Source organism: Myotis daubentonii, chromosome 10, assembly GCF_963259705.1.
Source record: "Myotis daubentonii chromosome 10, mMyoDau2.1, whole genome shotgun sequence".
Classification (NCBI taxonomy): Eukaryota; Metazoa; Chordata; class Mammalia; order Chiroptera; family Vespertilionidae; genus Myotis; species Myotis daubentonii.
Window position 1 is genome coordinate 72,617,656 of NC_081849.1, and position 22,178 is coordinate 72,639,833.

The 22,178-nt window shown below is 46.5% G+C and overlaps 1 protein-coding gene across 4 annotated transcripts in view; it reads right to left on the reverse strand.

The window, feature by feature from the left end:
* SRPK2 (SRSF protein kinase 2) overlaps positions 1–21,721 on the reverse strand; it is a 233,381-nt gene extending 211,660 nt beyond the window's left edge. For 3 of the 4 annotated variants that reach the window (XM_059712785.1, XM_059712781.1, XM_059712787.1), the window contains exons 1-2: positions 21,578–21,721; positions 21,433–21,487 (exon numbers count right to left, since the gene is read on the reverse strand). In XM_059712785.1, the coding sequence (XP_059568768.1) occupies positions 21,433–21,487; positions 21,578–21,593 (71 nt within the window). In that variant the 5' untranslated portion in view covers positions 21,594–21,721. The remainder of the gene's footprint in view (positions 1–21,432; positions 21,488–21,577) is intronic. The other variant, XM_059712784.1, reaches the window with a different exon arrangement.
* Positions 21,722–22,178: the final 457 nt, after the last annotated feature.

The window sequence follows — 22,178 nt, forward strand, 5'->3', positions numbered from 1 at the left end:
CACAACCTCCCCATCAACCCTGCCTTGAGTGTGACAGGGGCCGGTGCCCCAACCCCCCAATCGGCCCTACCCTGAGCGTGACTGAGGGTGGCATCGCAACCTCCCGATCCGCCTTCCTCTGTGCGTGACAGGGGGCGGCGCCCCAACTCCCCAATCGGCCCTGCTCTGAGCCCGACCAGGGGCTGCACCTAGGGATTGGGCCTGCCCTCTGCCACCCGGGAGCAGGCCTAAGCCAGCAGGTCGTTATCTCCCAAGGGGTCCCAGACTGCGAGAGGGTACAGGCCGGGCTGAGGGACCTCCCTTTCCACCCCGAGTGCAGAAATTTTTGTGCACCGGGTCTCTATATATAAAAGCCTAAGCGATCGTCCGACCGTTCACCTGGTAGCTATGACGTGCAATGACCACCAGGGGGCAGACACTTGAACCAGTAGAGGAGGACACCTGATTCCTTGTGGAATCGGCTGTGGGTTAGGTTGCTGCTGGGGCACTGTCAGCCCGGAATCTGCTTCACCTGCACACCGGGCCCAGAGATCACTTTCGGCCCAATCCCTGCAGGCCAGGTCGAGGGACTCCACCTGTGCACAGAATGCACTGGGCCTCTAGTTTTATATAGCTCAATGTCATATATACTCAGTTTAAAAATCAAGGCATGTTTAACCCACTTGCTTTTTCACAGTAAGACATAAGACTGCATCTGTATCAAAAAGAAGGAAGGAGACTTATTTCCAAATTTTTAAAACTTCAGGTATAGAGTCATGGATCCCTACTTTAAGAGGGATTTCTTTGGTCTTATAGAAAACATGAGAGGCAAAGTATGGGAGAGGGAGGTCTCTGAGACCAGTAGTGCTGCAAAGCATTTCCTACCCTATCACTCTGGTTCAGGCCTGCTAGCCACCTTATTCCTTTATTAGTCAAAGTTCCCAACTCAATCTTTTCCTGAGAAAATATCTTTTGAGTTTTTAATATAAGCTAAGAGGAAGCCAGAATTGCCTTTACAAAAAGTGATTTTTCAATCATGCCCTAAATACATTTATTTTGTCCAATAAGAGATACCAAATGTTTATATCCCTCTTAGACTCTACCTAAACATGTTTGAAAAATAAAAAGTAAATTTTAAAAACTACTACTGGGGCCGAAACCGGTTTGGCTCAGTGGATAGAGCGTCGGCCTGCGGACTGAAAGGTCCCAGGTTCAATTCCAGTCAAGGGCATGTACCTGGGTTGCGGGCACATCCCCAGTAGGAGATGTGCAGGAGGCAGCTGATCGATGTTTCTCTCTCATCGATGTTTCTAACTCTCTATCTCTCTCCCTTCCCCTCTGTAAAAATCAATAAAATATATTTTAAATAAATAAATAAATAAATAAATTACTACTACTGGGATCACCCATTCCTTTTATTGCATCACTAGAGGCCCGGTGCACAAAATTTGTGCGGGGGGGGCGGGGGGGGCCTCAGCCCAGCCTGCACCCTCTCCAATCTGGGATCCCTCAGGGAATGTCTGACGGGGATAAGGCCTAAACCGGCAATCAGACATCCCTTTCACAATCCTGGACTGTTGGCTCCTAATCACTCACCTACCTGCCTGCCTGCCTGGTCGCCCCTAACTGCCACTACATGCCGTCCAGGTCTCCCCCAATTGCCCCCTCCCTGCTGGCCTGGTCTCTCCTAACTGCCCGCCCCACCGGCCTGGTCACCCCCAACCGACCCCCCCCAACCAGCCTAGTTGCACCCCAGCCCCCCTGCCAGCTTAATCGCCCCCAACTGCCCCCCTTGCCAGCCTAGTCACCCCTAACTGCACCACCCCACCAGCCTGGTCGTCCCTAACTGCCCCCCGCCAGCCTGGTCACCTCTTACTGCCCCCCCTGCTGGCCTAGTCACTCCCAACTGCCCTCCTCTGCCGGCCTGGTCGCCCCTAACTGTGCCCCCCCTGTTGGCCTGGTTTCCCCCAACTGGCCCCCCCTGCTAGCCTGGTTGTCCCTAACTGCTCCCCTGCCAGCCTGGTAGTAGGCAGCCATCCTGTGAGGGCATGCAGGTTAATTTGCATATTACCTCTTTATTATACAGGATAGTCTCCTCCCTATCCCTTTATTCTAGTTTCAAATTACAGACCGAATAGAGATCATCTGCCATCACCAATGAATATCTCCAGCATGATTTCTAGATCTGAGGTAATTTCTAATTCACTTTAGGATCTATGCTTAGACAACATATCTCCTATAAATAACTCACAGAAGTTATTGAGGAAAAATAGGTTTATGCTGGCCAAAGTAAATAAAGGCACATTTAGATGTCTGAGAAATTTTTATCATAAATCCATTGCTTTCCTGTTTTCCTATTGTAAAAATTCCTAAAGCACTAACCAGTTTGGCTTGGTGGATAGAGCGACGGCCTGTAGAATGAAGGGTCCCAGGTTCAATTCCAGTCAAGGGCATGTACCTTGGTTACGGGCACATCCCCAGTAAAAAAAAAATCAATATATATATTTTTTTAAATCCTAAAATACAACTGAAACACCATAAAATAACTAATAGCTGCCACTTAGAGTGTTTTTATGTGCCACACCACCAGAGGATAAGTATTACCTCATTTAATTCTCACTTTCTGATAGGTAAATACTATTAGTTCTATTTTAAGATGAAGAAGTTGAGCCTTAGAAAAATTAAATAACTTATCTAACACCACTGATAAAAGTGATGCCTTCAAAACTTGAACCCTGCCCTAGCCGGTTTGGCTCAGTGGACAGAGCGGACCAAAGGATCTTGAGTTCGATTCCCGTCAAAAGCCCATACCTTAGTTGCAGATTCCGTCCCCAGCCTGGGCCCTGGTCAGGTCTCATGCAAGAGGCAACCAATAGACATGTTTCTATCACATCAATGTTTCTCTGTCTTTCCCTCTCTTTTCTACTCTCCCTAAAAATCAATGGAAAAGTATCTTCGGGTGAGGATTAGCACATACACACAAAAATAAAAAACTTGAACCCTGGTCAGCTGCCTCTGAGAGGAATATCAGTCACCCTTACCAAAGACTATTCAAAGATAATCAGATGCCAAGGCCGGTTTGGCTCAGTGGATAGGGCGTCGACCTGAGGACTGAGGGGTCCCGGGTTCGGTTCCGGTCGGTGGCGTGTGCCTGGGTTGCGGGCACATCCTCGGTGGGAGATGTGCAGGAGGCGGCTGATCGATGTTTCTCTCTCATCGATGTTTCTGACTCTCTATCTCTCTCCCTTCCTCTCTGTAAAGGATCAATAAAATATATTAAAAAAAAAAAAAAGATAATCAGACTTCAGAAAGATGGAAAACTATTACATCTTCTCTGGTAAGTTCAGAAAATAAAATAGCCTTTACCCACACAAAGTAACAGTATTCAAACTTTAAGAGAGTAAAGTTACAAAGCCTAATATCCTCTAAAAGGTAAACTTAATCCTCGAATGTCCCTTAACTTGATAGCAAAGACACTGCAAGTAGCAGGCATCAGTGGAGTTAAGGGAAAGAGGAGAACAGTTCTGCTATTACTGTTATACCTATAGGGTGCTGGTAACTATGTAAAGGATACTGAAAGCCTTAGCCTTATAGTATATATATATATATATATATATATATATATATATATATATATATATATATATATATATATATATGTGTGTGTGTGTGTGTATATATATATATATATGTGTGTGTGTGTTTGTGTGTGTATACATATATTATATATATATGTTTTTATAAAGCTAAGACAAAACAATTACATCTTTTTTGTAAACTGACTTACTGTATGCCAAAATTTTCTACATAAAGCACCTTCTATCCCACTCTTACCATATATGCACATGATAAAACAGTCCAGACCATGTGACATGTTAAAAGTAGTCTCCATTCAGAGAAACAGAATATTTTCACTTTTTTTTCTTTTTTCTTAATATATTTTTATTGATTTCAGAGAGGAAGGGAGAGGGAGAGATAAAAACATCAATGATGAGAAAGAATCATTGATCAGTGGCCTCCTGCATGCCCCTTACTGGGGATCGAGCCTACAACCTGGGCATGTGTCCGAGACCGGAATTGAACCTAGGACGCTTCAGTCTGCAGGCCGACGCTCTATCTACTGAGCCAAAACGGGTAAGGTTTCACTTTTTTCTTTTGACAGTAAAGGGAAGAATTTAAAAAATAAGGTTCTTTTAAAAATACAATAAAATAAGGTTCTTGCTCTGGCTGGGTTGGCTCAGTGGCTAAAGCATCAGTCTGCTGACTGAAGGGTCCCAGATTCGATTTCGGTCAAGGATACATGCCCGGGTTGCAGGCTCAATCCCCAATGGGGGGCGTGCAAGAAGCAGCCGATCGATGATTCTCTCTCATCATTGGTGTTTCTCTCTTTCTCTTTCTCCCTTCCTCTCTGAAATAAAAATGTACTATAAATAAATAAATAAATAAAAAGTTCTTGCAATAACCTTTTTGGGGGCTATAAATTTTATCTTCTGCATCAGCCCCAGAATGGCTTATCTTTCTGCAGATTAAATGGTAGTTTCAAAGACTGAATCAGAATCCAGGACTCTCAAGCCAGCAGTCTAAATTGGCTCAGGCACTAAACAGATAGTTGACTTTAATCAAGTAGCTTTACTTCTTCAGGCCCTCATTTCTCTCTCTGCTTTTTTTGTTTGTTTGTTTGTTTTTAAATATATTTTATTGATTTTTTACAGAGAGGGAGAGAGAGGGATAGAGAGTTAGAAACATCGATGAGAGAGAAACATTGATCAGCCGCCACCTGAACACCCCCTACTGGGGATGTGCACGCAACCAAGGTACATGCCCTTGACCAGAATCGAACCCGGGATCCTTGAGTCTGCAGGCCGACGCTCTATCCACTGAGCCAAACCAGTCAAGGCGCTCTGTTTTTTAAATATGTTTTTATTGATTTTAGAGAGAGGAAGGGAAATAGAGAGATAAGTATCAATGTGAGAGAGAAACATCTACTGGTTACCTCCCGAAACACCCCAAATGGGGAAGGAACCCACAACCTGGGCATGTGCCCTGACCAGAAATAGAACCAGCGACTTTTGGTGCACAGAACACCACTCAACCAAGTGAGACACACCACCCAAGGCAGGCCTTCATTTCTCTTTGACTGAAATTTCTCCACTGATGGATAAATGAAAGCCTAAAGAATTTTAACTTGTATCCCAAGAAGCTGCCTTGGGAGAACTTAGGACAGAGGAAGGGAAGGGCCAAGCACTCACCTGCCAATTCTTCCAGAATGGGGCCGCGCTTTTCCACTTTACATATAACGGAGATTATGTAAAATTTTATTTTAAAACCATTCTGCTACTACAAAGTAAGGGTGAAAAACACGTGTCTAGGTGCTCATTCAAGTCCCTGCCATTTTATTGCAGTTCCAGAACCAGAGCCTTATGCTGTATATGTCCTCTGTGAAAGATGTAGTCAATCTTACATTAATGCTGCAATTAACATTCAGTTATACCCTATTTTATCATAAAATATACCATGCCTCCCCCCAAAAAAACTTTCAATGGGATCTTCTAGAAATAAAAATAATCAATAGGATAAAATCTCTAGATAAGTGGCTGCAATAGCTAGCGGGCAGCAGAAACAGCAGTTACAACTTTGTTCCCTAGATGCCAAAAGCAATGACAGTACCAGAGAGTCAGGAATCTCTTCTAAGAGGACTATCTTTTTTTTTTTTTTTTTTAAATATATTTTATTGATTTTTTACAGAGAGGAAGGGAGAGAGATAAAGAGCTAGAAACAGCGATGAGAGAGAAACACCGATCAGCCGCCTCCTGCACATCTCCTACTGGGGATATGCCCGCAACCCAGGTACATGCCCTTGACCGGAATCGAACCTGGGACCTTTCAGTCCGCAGGCCGACGCTCTATCCACTGAGCCAAACCGGTTTCAGCTGTCTATCTTTTTTTAAATAAATCTTTATTGTTCAGATTATTACAGTTGTTCCTCTTTTTCCCCCCATAACTCCCCTCCACCCAGTTCCAACCCCACTCCCTGCCCTTAACACCCCCCACTGTCCTCGTCCATAGGTGTACGATTTTTGTCCAGTGTCTTCCCGCGCCCCTCAACCCCTTTCCCCCCCAGAATTGTCAGTCCACTCCCTTTCTATGCCCGATTCTATTCTATCAACCACTTTATTCTGTTCGTCAGATTTTTATTCACTTGATTTTTAGATTCACTTGTTGATAGATAGGTATTTGTTGTCACTTTGTTGTTCATAACTTTCATCTTTACCTTTTTCTTATTCCTCTTCTTAACAAATTGTTTGCAGGTAGTTTTTATCGCGCGCTAAGAGGTGGCGCGGGCCATTTTTGCTAATTTTTTGTGCAAATGGCAACGTTCAGTAAAATTATGATAACTTTAGTTTACGTATTTATACGTTACCCACATTCTATCGCTAGTCTATAAAAAACGTATTAATACGTGTCCTGCGCTCGACTACCAGTCAACGTAAAACGTATAAGTAAAACGTATAAATACGTTTCCCGCATACAATGTGTTAAAGAATACCCTTCAGCATTTCATATCATACTGGTTTGGTGGTGATGAACTCCTTTAGCTTTTTCTTATCTGTGAAGCTCTTTATCTGACCTTCAATTCTAAATGATAGCTTTGCTGGGTAAAGTAATCTTGGTTATAGGTTCTTGCTATTCATCACTTTGAATATTTCTTGCCACTCCCTCTGGCCTGCATAGTTTCTGTTGAGAAATCAGCTGACAGTCGTATGGGTACTCCCTTGTAGGTAACTAGCTGTTTTTCTCTTGCTGCTTTTAAGATTCTCTCTTTGTCTTTTGCTCTTGGCATTTTAATTATGATGTGTCTTGGTGTGGTCCTCTTTGGATTCCTTTTGTTTGGGGTTCTCTTCGCTTCCTGGACTTGTAAGTCTATTTCTTTCACCAGGTAGGGGAAATTTTCTGTCATTATTTCTTCAAATAGGTTTTCAATATCTTGCTGTCTCTCTTCTTCTGGCACCCCTATAATTCGGATGTTGGTACGCTTGAAGTTGTCCCACAGGCTCCTTACACTATCTTCATATTTTTGTATTCTTTTTTCCTTTTGCTTTTCTGATTGCATATTTTTTGCTTCTTCGTATTTCAAATCTTTGGCTTGATTCGTGGCATCCTCTAGTCTGCTGTTGGATCTCTGTATATTATTCTTTATTTCAGTCAATGTATGCTTCATTTCTCAGAGGTTTCTAGAAGACTCTTGAGTAACCTTATAACCGTGGTTTTGAACTCTATATCCAATAGTTTGCTTTCCTCCATTTCTGTCATTTGTGACCTGTTTCTTTGTCTCCGCATTTTGGCTGCTTCCCTGTGTTGATAGAGTGGCTTTGTGTGCTAGGTGTCCTATAGGACCCAGTGGCTCAGCCTCCCCAATTACCTGAGGTGGACACTCTTGGTGCACCCCTTGATGGGCTTTGTGCACAGTCTTGTTGTAATTAAGCCTTGATTGTTGTGGTATCACTGGGAGGAATTGACCTCCAGGCCAATTGGCTGTGAGAATCAGCTTTGTCTATGGTGGGAGAACTTCTGTGCTGGAGACACCCTTATGGGGCAGGATTTGCTTCAGTGGGGCTTTGGTGCTCACTGAGCCTGCCCAGGTTTTTAGGCCGAGAAAGGCCAGGCCATTCATATGCAAAAGCCTCTGTGCACAGCTTGGGTGGGGTTGTATAAACTGGATGGGCTGGGGTCTCAGGGAATCACCAGGGAGGAGCAAGCCACAATGGCTTCCAGTCTGCTATGCCTTGGAGAGGTCCCGGGGTCTGTGTCCCGGGGCCCCGTGCAGGAACAATAACTGCTGCAAGTACCTCTGCGAGAGAGCCGCCCTCACATTCCGGCCCGATGCCAGACAGTCAAGTTTCCTTCCATATGAGCCTGGGTCCCCAAATTCTCACCCAGAACTGGAGTTCAGAGCAGTCGGGAGCTTGTTTCTCCCTCCCAGTTGAAAAAGACAACAGCGTACCCAGCCCCTTTCGCGCGCACCTCGGTACCTCCATACCTCTGCACCTCCTACCGGACTCAATGCACTTTTCTCTTTCGTTCTATTATAGAATTTCCACTCAGCCAGCCTTCCCATGGTCTGGATGGTATTCAATTTGTCTTTTAGTTGTAGTTTTAATGTGGTAGTGCGTGGCAGCAAATTCAGTTGTTTACCTATGCTGCCATCTTGGTTGTCCTCTAACTGTCCATCTTTTATATCTCACAATTAAACTTTTGCTCCCTGAGGTTAAAATGGTACCCAAGTTGAAGTCTCTTTTTACTCCCTCTCATACCCTGCCTAGTAAATCTGCAGAGTTCTCACAATCTGTCCAGGGTCACATGTACTAAATTTTAGTAGTACTGGGGATGCAAGCATCTACATTCTATGCTCCGCTAAGGTGAATAACAGTCTTGTGTTACAACGTATCTAAGTTTAAAGCATTTTACAACCTCATCCTGATGTTCCCTTCTATCCCTATCCTTTTAAGCCCCACATTCTAAGACCCTGACTTGAGAATTATAATGCCTAAAAATATTTACATTAATTTATACAAGAGATAACTGAAATAAATGTACTCTGGAGTTAATAAACCAATTATTAATTTTAAACTTATTAACAAAGCAGTTTGACTGCAAAGATATTCAATGTGGAATTGAATTTAAATATTGGAGGCAACACATTACATATACATTTTTCAGGATTTATCTAGTAAGGGTAAGGAGAAATATAAAAGACCATATATGCCTAAATATAAGCCATAGTCTTTTCCAAAATTATCCCTCAAAAAAGGAGTCATTTCCTTATATTCTAATCCTTACAAAGCTTTTATTATGATAGTCTGCTCTCTCAATTATCTTATTTTTAATATAAGGCAAAAAATTTATTTAAGACAAGAGGAAATGAACAATAAAGCTAGTCTTGATGACAGATGGTAAGAAAAGTGACCTATGTGATGTGAAAGAGAAAGAACATTCCTAGAGGAGCATGGCCCAGAGAAGTCCTGGTCAGACTGAGAAAAGAGGGAAGAAGGGATGAAATGTTCTTCATTGACTGAGAACTGTTTGCAGGAACTGTCTGAAGTCAATACTAATTAGACTTCAAGCCAACTAAATCAATTTCAAAGGAGGCAAATTAATTCAACACATTTATGGGATTATTCCTCAAGGTATGACCTCATTAAGGCTGCAGAGAGCCTTTTTAAAAAATTGCTTTAGCCCGGCTGTAGTGGCTCAGTGGTTGAGTGTCGATCTATGAACTAGGAGGTCACGGTTCAATTCCCGGTCAGGGTACATGCTCGGGTTGCAGGCTCGATCCCCAGTGTGGGGCATGCAGGAGGCAGCTGATCAATGATTCTCTCTCATCACTGATGTTTCTGTCTCTCTCTCGCTTCCTTCCTCTCTGAAATCAATAAAAATATACTTTAAAAATTGCTTTAAAAAGTAAGTAAAGCCCTCGCTGATTTGGCTCAGTGGATAGAGCGTCGGCCTGTGGACTGAAGGATCCCAGGTTCGATTCCAATTAAGGGCATATGCCCTAGTTGTGGGCTCAATCCCCAGTATGAGGCGTGCAAGAGGCAGCCAATCAATGATTCTCTCTCATCATTTAAGTTTCTATCTCTTTCCCTCTCCTTTACTCTCTGAATTAAATAAAAATATTTTTTTAAAAAATAAGTAAATCATTAGATTGTGATAATAAATGTAATTCCATATAACAACTGGGGGTAATGTGCCATTGTTTTTGCAAACTATTAGTTATAGCTTGGACAAAATATCATATATAGATTCAAAAATAAAGCATCTCAGTTTAGACTAAAATAAACAGCATGTATTCTCTCTGTACTATCTTCACAGCTTTTCCATAAATTGTTCTTAAAAATTAAATTCCTAAAGAGGCCGAAACCGGTTTGGCTCAGTGGATAGAGCGTCGGCCTGCAGACTGAAAGGTCCCAGGTTCGATTCCGGTCAAGGGCATGTACCTTGGTTGCGGGCACATCCCTAGTAGGAGATGTGCAGGAGGCAGCTGATCGATGTTTCTCTCTCATCGATGTTTCTAACTCTCTATCTCTCTCCCTTCCTCTCTGTAAAAAATCAATAAAATATATTTTAAAAAAAATAAAAAATAAATAAATAAATTCCTAAAGAGATCAGATTTGTGGTTACCAGAGATGGGCGAGGGGGAATTAGAGCATGTGGTCAAAAGGTACAAACTAGAGATGTAATGTACATGACAACTATAGCTAACACTGCTGTATGATTCACAGGAAAGTTAAGAGAGTGGTAGATAGATCCTAAGAGTTCTCATCACAAAGACAAATTTTCTTTCTTTTTTTCTTTTACTGTATCTATATAACATGACAAATTTTAATTAAACCTACCGTGGTAATCATTTCACAGTATATGTAAATCAAACCATCATGTTGTACATCTTAAACTTATACAGTGATGTCAATATTTTTCTCAATGAAACTGGGGGGGGGGGGGGGGAGAAATAGCTTTTAAAAACATGTATCATGTGCTCTGAAAAACTAGTAACTGATTCAAAAAGCATTATTAACATGTTTTAAAACTTTATTTTTATAAACAGACAAAGCAGAGAAGATAGCAGTGAATCCCCAATTACTCAGATACTGCAATTTCAAGATTTTGATAACTTTTTTCCGTTTTATTGGGGTATGTGACAAATAAAATTGTATAAATTTAAAGTGTGTAACATGCCCTGGCCAGTGTAACGCAGTTAGTTGGACGTCGTCCGGGCACCAAAAGGTTGCTGGTTCGATGCCAGGTCAGGGCAGATGCTTCAGCTACAAACAATGACTGATATCACTAACTGGCAGCCACAAAACAACTCCAATGGCCTGACCAAAGATCATTAGCTTTTCCCAAACCTGCTCTGCATTCCCTATCTTCAGAAATGATGGCAACACACTCCAAAAGTTTAGCTAATTCAGAAATCTGGGATCCATCATACATCCTTTCCACTCTACTCCCCCATGAAATTGGAAACTAAATCCTGTGATTTCTACTCCCTTAGTAACCATCAGTCTCATGAAGCCTCCTAATGATCTGGCTTCTAAGCTCTCCACACAGTAGCTAGTAACCTTTTCTAAAAAACTCAATCTGCCTCTTAACAGTTCCCAGGCACTGAAGACTTCCTCACTGTCCCATTCACTGCTCACCACGCCAGGCACCCCAACCTTACCTGCCTACTTGACCTTCCAGGTATAAAAAGCATGCCATTTTACACCTCCACAAGCTTATACCCACTGCAGTGCTGCTTCTGCCTGGAAGACCCTCACCCTGCCCTCTCTATTTACTTGGCAAATCCTTATTGGCTCTCCAAGATCTAGTTTAACAGAACTCTGTGAATCTGCTAAAAACTATTGATTGTAAAATTTACGTAGATGAATTGTATGGTCTGTAAATTATCTACACTAATAAAAGAGAAAAATGGTAACTGGCGTACGACGATACCCTTTTCATTGGCTAATCAGGGCTATATGCAAATTAACTGCCAACTAAGATTGGCAGTTAACTGCCAACAAGATGGCGGTTAATTTGCATATGTAGGCACAATGCAGGGAGGCGAAAGGGAAAGCAGGAAGAAGCCCCCTGCCACTGACAGTGATCGGAAACCCAGGGGGGAGCTAAGAGCTGGGGGGCAGGGCAAAGGCGGCCCTGGGGCCGCCTTTGCCCTGCCCCCCAGCCATGATCGGAGAATCAGGCGCCTTTGCTGCCCTTGCCAGTGATAGCAGGAAATAGGGGTGGAGCCAGCGATGGGAGCTGGACATGGTCGAAGCTGGCAGTCCCGGGAGCTAGGGGTCCCTTGCCTGGGCCTAAAGCGGAGCCCACGATCGTGGGGCCGCTGCAGCTGCAGGTCCCCGCTGCCTGAGCCGGACGCCTCACCCAGAGGCGTTAGGCCTGGGCAGGGGCAGAGCCTGCAACCGCGGGGAGCTGGGGGTCCCTTGCCCAGGCCTGACACCTCTGCCGGAGGCCTCAGGCCTGGTCAAGGGGCCAATCCGGTGATTGGTGATCGGAGGGTGATGAGGGTCAACTCCGCTGGCCGAGGCATCAGGCCTGGGCGGGGAGCTGAGCCGGGGATTGGGGGGATATGATGGTCCCCTTGCCCAGGCCTGAAGCCTGGGTCAGAGGCGTCAGGCTTGGGCGGGGGGTGGAGCAAGAGATCAGAGGGAGATGGGGGTCCCCTGCCCAGGCATGATTCCTGGGCCAGAGGCCTCAGGCCTGGGCGGGGGCCAGAGCCAGTGATCGGGGGGGGGGAGATGGGGGTCCCCTGTCCAAGCCTAACACCTCTGGCGGAGGCGTCAGGCCTGGGCAAGGGGCCGATCAGGTGATCAGAGGGTGATGGGGGTCTACACCTCTGGCTGAGGCATCAGGCCTGGGCAAGGGGCAGAGCCAGCAATCGGAGGGGTCTAGGGGTCCCCTGCCCAGGCCTGATGCCTGGGCCAGAGGCATCAGGCCTGGGCTGGGGGCAGAACCAGTGATGGGGGGAAATGAGGGTCCCCTGCCCAGGCCTGACACCTCTGTCAGAGGCATCAGGCCTGGGCAAGGGGCCGATCCTGCGATTGGAAGGTGATGGGGGTCAACGCCTGAGGGCTCCCAGTATGTGAGAAGGGGCAGGCTGGGCTGAGGGACACTCCCCCCCCCCCCCCCCACACACACACACACACCCAGTGCACGAATTTCGTGCACCGGGCCCCTAGTCTATATATATATATATAAAAGCCTAAGTGACCATCACAACCGAACAGATGACCGAACAGGCTGTGTGGGGCGACCAGGCCAGCAGGGGGCTTGTGAAGGGCGACCAAACGACTGAGCAGCAGGCTGCGTGGGATGACCAGGCTTGCAGGGGGGCGTCAATTGGGGGCAACTAGTCCGGCAGTGGGGCAGTAAGGGGTGACCAGGCCGGCAGGGGAGGGCAGTTAGGGCAACCAGGCTGGCTGGACAGGGCAGTTGGGGGCAACCAGGTCAGCAGGGGGCAGGGGCAGTTGGGGGCAACTAGGCTGGCAGGGGGGGCAGTTGGGGGTGATCAGGCAGGCAGGCAGGTAAACAGTTAGGAGCCAGTGGTCCCAGATTGTGAGAGGGATGTCCGACTGCTGGTTTAGGCCCGATCCTGGGGACATCCCCCGAGGAGTCCTGGACTGGAGAGGATGCAGGCTGGGCTGCGGGGACCCACCCCACTCGCACCGGGCCTCTAGTATGTCAATAAAACTATCATAACTATCAGAGAAGACTTACAAACAAATATGTTTTTTAAATGGGCACTTCACAAATAGGAAATTCAAATGACCAATAAGCAGATGAAAATGGGCCCTGGCCCGCAAAGCTCAGTAGTTAGAGCATCGGCCTACGCACTAGAGCAGCGGTTCTCAATCTGTGGGTCGCGACCCCTTTGGCAGTCGAACGACCCTTTCACAAGAACATCCTGCATATCAGATATTTACATTACGATTCATAACAGTAGCAACATTGCAATTATGAAGTAGCAACGAAAATAATTTTATGGTTGGGTCACAACATGAGGAACTGTATTTAAAGGGCCAGAAGGTTGAGAACCACTGCACTAGAGGGTCTTGGGTTCAATTCCCAGTCAAGGACATGTTCAAGGGTATTTACCTGGGTTGCAGGTTTGTTCCCTGCCCCCAGTCAGTGTGTGTGTGGGAGGCAACCAATGTGTCTCTCTCAAGTCAAAGTTTCTCTCTTTCTCTCTCCTTTCCCCGCCCTTCCACTGTCAAAAAAATATATATATACATATACATATATATATACATATATATATATATGTATATGTATATATATATATCAATGGAAAAAATATTCTCAAGTATTAAATAAATAAATAATAAACATATGAAAACATCTTCAATACCACCACTCAGAAAAAACGCAAATTAAATCCACGAGGTCTCAATACATACCCAGAATAGCAAAAACTTAAAAGAATGACAGTAGCAAGTATGACAGATGTGGAGCAACTGAAACTGTCATATATGCTAATTAAAAAAGGGGCCCTGACCAGGTTATTTAGTTGGTTAGAGCATTGTCCTGATACATAAAGGTTTCAAGTTGGATCCCTGGTCAGGGCACATATAAGAATCAACCAATGAATGCATAAATAAGTGGAACAACAAATCAATTGTTTCTCTCTCTCAAATCAATAAATAAAATTAGATTCATAAAGAGGAAGACCCAAGACATCAGAGGAGTAGATGGAGCTTACTCACACCTCCTCCCAGGATCAATCTGGAATTACAACTAAATTATAGAACAATCAACCTGAATAACCAAATGAAGACTAGCTAAACAGAGGTCTTATAACCAAGGATTTACAGATGAAGCCACATCAAGACTGGAGTTAGTGCTACCAGCTCAGAGCACAAGTGCTCAGAAAGCACATTCTTGGTGTTCGAGTCTCATGGCATCGGGATAAAATCTGTGGGACTCAGCCTAATGATGAAAAATCAGATGTGTCTTATGACACCATATTCTACGTTTTCAACAGTAAAAACTGCTGCCACATTAAGGATAAACCCAAGGTCATTATCATCCAGGTCTGTAGAAGTGCATTAACAGTGGAAAACTGTGGGTGACTTTCCAGTGGCCTCAGAAGATAGCTCTGCAATCTCCAGAGGACCTAAAGGAGGAATGTTGTCCATAAGAAAGACTTTGTTGCTTTCTGCTTCTCAACCCCACAAAATGTTTCCTAGAGAAGTCCAAGTGGTTCTCTCTTCATCACACAACTCATACATTATGTTCAAAAACACTTTGTCTGGCCTGGCCGGTGTGGCTCAGTTGGTTAGGCATTGTACTGTGCACCAAAAGGTTGCAAGTTGATTCCAGGTCAGGGCATACGCCCAGATTACAGGCTCAATCCCCAGAGGGGGGTGTGCAGGAGGCAGCTGATTCATATTCAATGTTTCACCCACACATCAATGTTTTTCTTTTTTATTTCTCTCTCTCTCTCTCTAAAAAATCAATAAAAATATCCTCAGGCAGTTGGACAGACATGAGCAGAGGATGGAGGATGGGCCGGGTACAGAAGGTCACAAGGATAGAAAGCCCCAGGTGCATAGCAATGGTCAATCAACTGCAGGGCGGGACCTTGCCCCCAGGGTGACTTTCCCTCCCCTAGCACATCACTGGTCGTGAGGTTTGCCCCCCTCCCCCCACCTTTCCTCCCTAGAGATAACATTTAGGCCTCAATTGTACTTCAGCTCCAGGCCCAGATAAGCAACAAAACCAGCCTCAGGACCAGTCTCAGCTGCATGGAAAAATGATCCCCAGCCCTGGTATCGACCAATCAATCAGTGGAGACCACAACCCTGAATGGACACAGCTGGAAAACTACCGAATATTCTTTTAAGATCTTCCCTGGGACCTCCCCTAAAATCTCCACCCTTAAAACCCTTAGGATTGAGGACCCCGTGCAGAGAGCATGCCCCTGCCTTTCCCTTTCCCCGCTTCCCAAGGCCCAGGCACGTTACCATTAGCTTCCTCACTCCCAAGCTCCAAGGGCCTTCCTTATCCTCGAACTAGTTTGCTAAGCCCTTTTCTTCTAGGAATTATGTTCTCTAACTCTGTAATTTACACAGTAACTGTTCTCTTTCTCTTACAAATACAAATACACACACACACACATATGCCTAAGCAATCGTTACAACTGGACGACCGGATGGTAACTATGACTATGACGTGCACTGACCAGGGGGCAGACTCTCAACACAGGAGCTGGCCCTAGTGGTCAGTGCACTTTCACAGCCAACTTCCCGTGGCTGGCCAACCTCCCAGGGAACCTCCCCCAGGCTGGCCGCCCCCCATCAGCCCGCCGACCAGACCGAGGGACCCCACCCATGCATGAATTCATGCACCGGGCTATATATATATTTTGACCTCTTTCCAGGCAATTCAAATTAGAAATCTCAAGGAGTCTTCAACCCTTGTATATATACTTCCTGAAGGAAATGTGCCAGTTCAACATGATTTTTAAAATCATTTTGTATTTCAATAAAAGAGAAAAAAATAAAATAATAAAGCTATTTTATTAAAATAAGACTAATGCTAAAATCAAACAAGGTCTCTTCCTAAAGCCTTGCCTTTCAATCAAAGCATCACTGTACCTAAGTCTTACAGTACTCATCACACTGTCCTGCAAGTTTGTCGACCAGGCAATCTCTCCTACTTGCCAGTTAGTACAGTTCTGCTTATCTTAATCTTCCCAGCATCCAACACACTGCCCAGCACTAGATATGTGCCATAGCTTATCTGCTTCATATGTCTTTGTTGTACTGAACTGCATTGCTGATAGCACAAATGTTTATTGAATAAACAAACGTGTTAACAAAACAATAAGTCAAAAACAAGTGATTGCCTTCTGAGGGAGGAATTTCAAAGTCACTGGCTTGTGATCTTGAGTTGATACTATAGGGAACAGTTGAGGCTTACCTAATAAACATATCAGCTTGTACCACAGCATTCCTAAATTGTTGCATCTGCGATTCACTGACCCAGTGCCACCAATCGCATGCCTATTTCTGCAGCAGTCAGAACCCACACTACAGAAAACAGATAAGCAATAACCTACAGGGTCCACCTACCAATAGAAAGTCAAGAGCCCAAAAGGATACAGTGCAGAACCTCAGCACCAACAGCGCAAACACAGATAGATCACAGATATCATGCAGAGAAAAGAGAGAGGGACAGGCAGACACCAAGATACCAAGTTGCTAACTTGCTAGAAATCAAACAACATATATAAGTCCTCCAACAATCATACTCTTATATATCTGTCCTCCAGAAATAGAAATATATTCACATAAAAACTTGTACACCAATGTTCAGCAACTTTATTTGTAAAAATTAAAAATTATCCACAAATGTCCTCCAACAAGTGAATGGATAAAGAAACCATGGTACATTCCCACCATGAAATTCTACTCAGTAAATAAGGAATGAGCTACTGACACACCCAACAACAGGGATGAGTCTCAAGGGCTCTATGCTGAGTGAAAACTGAATCTCAAAAGGTTATATGCTGTATAATTCCACTTATGTGACATTCTCAAAGCGGTAAAAATTTTAGTGGAGAGCAGACTAGTGCCTGCCAGGGGTTAGGGGTTGAGGGGAGGGGAGGATTATTAAAGGGTAACAAAACGGAGATTCTTTGTGGTGATAAAACAGTTTTGCACCTTATTCCTGGTAATGATTACATGAATCTGCACAATGGTAACATTTGACAGAACTACACACACACACACACACACACACACACACACACACACACACACAACGTGCATGTAAAAACTGGTGAAATTTTACTTGAGTTCATAGTATTGTGCCAATGTCATTTACCAGTTTTGACAATGTCCTGGTGGTTATGCAAGATATCGCCACTAGGGGAAGCTGGATGAAGGGAAGGGTGCACAAGAAACTACTATTTTTGAAACTTCTTGAGTCACATTATTTCGAATTTAAAACTAAAAAGAGATTTAGCCAATTCTTAAGATTCAGAATTGAATGCCACTGTAGTCCTTCCCTATTGCCTATTACTCACAATCAGCACAATTAATAATTGGCAAACTAAACTCACCAGAACAATCTTAACTAGATTAAAATTTTGACTTGGCTAATCAGAGATATCTTAATCTTATTTCTGACAACTACAAATTCCACAATACTAAAAAATGGAACTGGCTTTATTCATAAAAGCTCACAGAATTAAACTAAATTAAAATGAAGAGCCAGCTTGCACATATAAGTAGTTTATGACAAAAGTAGATCATATTACATCAAACCAGGACCATGTAGTCACATAGTAAAATTCAATATTGCCAGTTATTATATTAATACAATTTAAAATTAGCCCTAGTACACCTTGTCCTCCTCTAGAGAGATCATCTAAAAGCAAAAACACTGGCATCAGGAAACCTGAATTCAGATGCAAACTAAGCTAATTGTGTGACCTTAACCTCTGTCAGAGCTGCCTGTAAAATGAGGAGTATACCTCTGAGATTCCCAGGCACCTAAAGCCCCTTCCACCACCTCTTCCCTCCAGGGCCACTCAATGCACCCTAAACCAAGACACCATGGTCTCCCACATACTAATTGGCCAGCTCCTATTTTCTACTTTTCCCCTGCCTGCCCCTACACAATCCATTCTCCCAGTGGCCTACTAGGCCAGACCCACCCTGGCCAAGTGGCTCAGTTGGTTGGAGTGTTGTCCTGTACACCAAAAAGTTTCGAGTGTAATTCCCGGTCAGAGCACATATCTGGGTTGTGGGTTCGATCCTCAGCCAGGGAACAAACAGGAGGCAACCAATCAATGTTTCTCTCTCACATCTATCTATCTCTCTCTCTCTCTCATGTCTTTCACCACCCCCCCCCTCCCCTTCTCCTTCTCCCTCTAAAATCAATAAAAACATATTCTGGAGCCCTGGCCACTGAAAGATGGTCAGTTTAATTCCCAGTCAGGGCACATGCCCGTGGTGCAGGCTCAAACCTGGGTGGGGAGAGTGCTGGAGGCAGTCAATCAATGTTTCTCTCTCTCCCCCTCCCCTCCTCTCTCTCTAAAAATCAATTAAAATCTTTTTTAAAAATTTTAAAAAAATTATCCACCCATCCTTGGGTGAGGGTTTTTAAAAAGGCCAGTCCCCCCCCACCCACCATCTTCTTCAATAGCACCCCAGCCACCTGACCTTTGGGTTCCTCCAACATTCCCAGCCCAGTCCACCCTAGGGCCTCTGCCACACTCCCATCTCCTCCTCTTAAGTCTAGCTTTGGTTCAAATGTCACCTCCTCAAACAGCTGTGTGTGGACTCTAGTCCCAGGCTGCCTTGATTCAATTTAGCAGCTGGGCATGTTACTTACTCATGCTGTGTCCCCATTTCCTTGTCTGTAAAATGGTGATAACAACGTCTACCTCACAGGGTTATCACAAGGGATAAATACATGTACAGTCATCAGCACAGTGACTGGTAGTGTTCAAATGTCATCACTATTACTTCAGGCACCCCATCTTAATTTTCTCCCTATGCCTTAGCACTATCTGAAATTGGCATTTTTATTTGGCATCTTCTATGGGGTTCTCCTCAAACCTCCATATAAATGGAAGTTTGTTCGTCTTATTCAAAGCTATCACCACCCCCTAGGAAAGGCATGTAATACTGTTGAATACATGCATAAATAAATAATATGAAGCATCCCTTTAAAATAATGTCTTGAACCAAAGAATTAAGTTAAAAATGACATTGCTTTAACTAAACAGTTATGTAATTGGGCTGATCTAATCTTGCTAATTACCTGCAGATCAACCAGTTCTTTAGGCACTGCTGGGGAGTTTTGCCCTCAAAACTTAACACATAGCCGAAGCCGGTTTGGCTCAGTGGATAGAGCGTCAGCCTGCGGACTGAAAGGTCCCAGGTTCGATTCCGGTCAAGGGCATGTACCTGGGTTGCAGGCACATCCCCAGTGGGGGGTGTGCAGGAGGCGGCTGATCGATGTTTCTCTCTCATCGATGTTTCTAGTTCTCTATCTCTCTCCCTTCCTCTCTGTAAAAAATCAATAAAATATATTTTAAAAAAAACAAAAACTTAACACATAAATACAATAGACAGTGGAAGAAACTGACTGATTAACCTGTGGGAGTAAAAGTTGAATATTGTGGATGTATGCTAATTCTTTATAAACATATCACATAAATCCAAACCGAAGTACACCAAAAAAGGCTCCTGGCCATTAGGAAAGTCATATCCTTAAGTATGAAAATATGAAACATACACTGACTTACTTAACAAACTGCTTTTTCACATGTATGCATATATATATAAAACACACATATCTTATTTATATGTGCATATATACATATACATAAACACATAAATATATGTATCTACTGAAAACACACACATCCAGAGCCACCCCCCAACCCCAGGGCATGCTTTTTTCAATTCCTTTTCACATTTCTGAACATAATGGGCTACGGGGAAATAACAGCTATGATTAAAACCCAATACTCAGGATCCTAAACATTACAGTTCTCCTTATTGTTTAAACTTTCACATTGTTCACCAAAGGAAATACCAAATTTGAGGTTCTGATTGACTTGCAAGCTAGCATTAATTTAAAAAAAAAAAATCTAAAACTACCAAATATTCCATTCCCCCCAGTTTCTTAAGGAAAGCATCATGTCGATATCACATTTTGTGAAATCCTGAACTTACAAATTATACTCCATTCTGAATGAATAAAAATCTTGTCATGCTATACCATGCCTTAGGCAGTTTTCAGAGATGCCACCAGTGAGTACGAAATTCCCTCGGCAGAGACCAAGGCGACCAGGGCAGAAGAGAGCCTCGAAATGTTGCCGGGTAGCCCCCCAAAGGAAGCCACCAACAGATGCTTCGTGGTTTTATTTAAAGATGCTCGTGGACTACCATTCCCCACAGTACCAAGGGGACAGCAAAGTCCCAAATCTAGGAGGAGGTGTGTAGAACGCTGGCAGGTTTTTTGTGTGTTTTTTTTTAATTTAAGAAAAGAGAAAAGAGGAAGGTGGCGGCGCTCTGCGGTCTCGGAGCAGCTCTCCAGGAAAGGCTTCCCGGCGCCGCCGCCGCTGTCGCTCGGGCCGCGGGCAGGCTGGAGGGGGCCGGCCGCGGGCACGTCTACAACCTCACTGCCCTCCGCAGCGGCCCCGGGCACCGGGAGGGAGGGAGGCCGGGAGCCGCGCCGGGACAGCCAGCGCACACGCCCACCGGCCCCGCGCGGCGGCACGCTCGGCCCGCACACAAAGTTTCCCGCACAAACCCGCGGGCCCGCGCGCACGGGTCTCGGCGCGGAGCTGGCGCCGGGCACACGCCCGAGGCGAGCCTCTCGCCCACCCGCTCCGGTTCTCCGCCGACCAGCCGAGAGGCAGGAGCCGGGGAGCAGGGGCGGCGACACGGACACACGCGCGCGCACTCACTCTCGTCTCCCGCACGCTCGGCGCCCCTTCCTCTCGGACCCCCGTGTCCAGGTGAGAGCGGCGAGGCCGCCTCCCCCCGCGCCAGGCGTGCGGGAGCCGGGAGCCGGGAGCCCGGAGCCGGCGCCCCTCCCAGAAAGGGCCCGCGACCCCAGGGCCAGCCCCGCGCGCAGGGGCGGCGCGCACGCCCCGCGCCTCCTCACCGCCGCCCCGACGGCCACGGCGACGGGGGGCCCGGGGCTCCGGGGGCCGGGGGCAGCTGGCCGGCCGGCCGCGGGCTCGCGCGCGTCCCTCCCCCGAAAGCCGCCCCTCCCCCCGGCCGCCCGCCCGCCCGCCCGGCGCGCAGGCGGCGAGCGCCGGGTCCCTGGGGACCAGCCCGCCCGCCGGCCCGGGAATTCGGGCAACTTCCCCAGCGGGGTCCCGAGCTGCCCGGACCGGGCCAGGGCGGGGATCCGGGATGGACTCACTTTTTCGGATGTTTCTCTCTTTTCGGCCTCCGCTTTCGGGCCTGAATGGCCAGCACTGGGGAAAGAGGAGACACACATTAACGGTCGGGCCGGCCGGCCTGCGGGGCCGCGTGGCCGGGAGACGGGCCGGCCGCGGGCCACTCACCTTTCCGGGAGCTCATCCCAGCGCAGCGGAAGCGGGACGGGGGTCTTCGCGACGGCGGCGACGGGAGCGACGCCGGAGCGGAGCCGGGCTGCAGCCTCCACTCGCTCCGCCGGCCGGGAGGAGGCGGGAACCGCGCCTGCGCCGCCGCCGCTCCCGCGGGGTCCCAGCAAGACCCGCCCCCGGCCGGCCCCGCCCCCACCAGCCCGGTGGGGTCCAGACCCCGGCGGCGGGCGACTCCCGCACGGCCCGCACCCACCTGCCCGCCCTACCTGTGCAGAAGCGACGGCCCCCACCTCCCTCCCGGCCCCGACCCCCGCCGCTCCGGCCTCGGCCTCCCCGCCCCAGCCCGCGGCCGGGCCTCCGCCTCCTGCGCCCCCGCGGCTTCCAGCCTCTCCCGGGGACCCGGCCCGCGCGACCCTCCCTCCGGCCACAGTCTCACCGCTACGCACCCCGGCCGGGGGCGCCGCCCGCCTCTCCATGCGCCTGGCCGTGGCCCGCGCCTCCGCGGGGCTCACACCACTGCTCCTCGCGCGGCCTCTTCTCCCCCTTGGCTCCTCTGCATCCTTGCATCCCCATGAGCGCCGCTTCTTCCCTTCTGGCG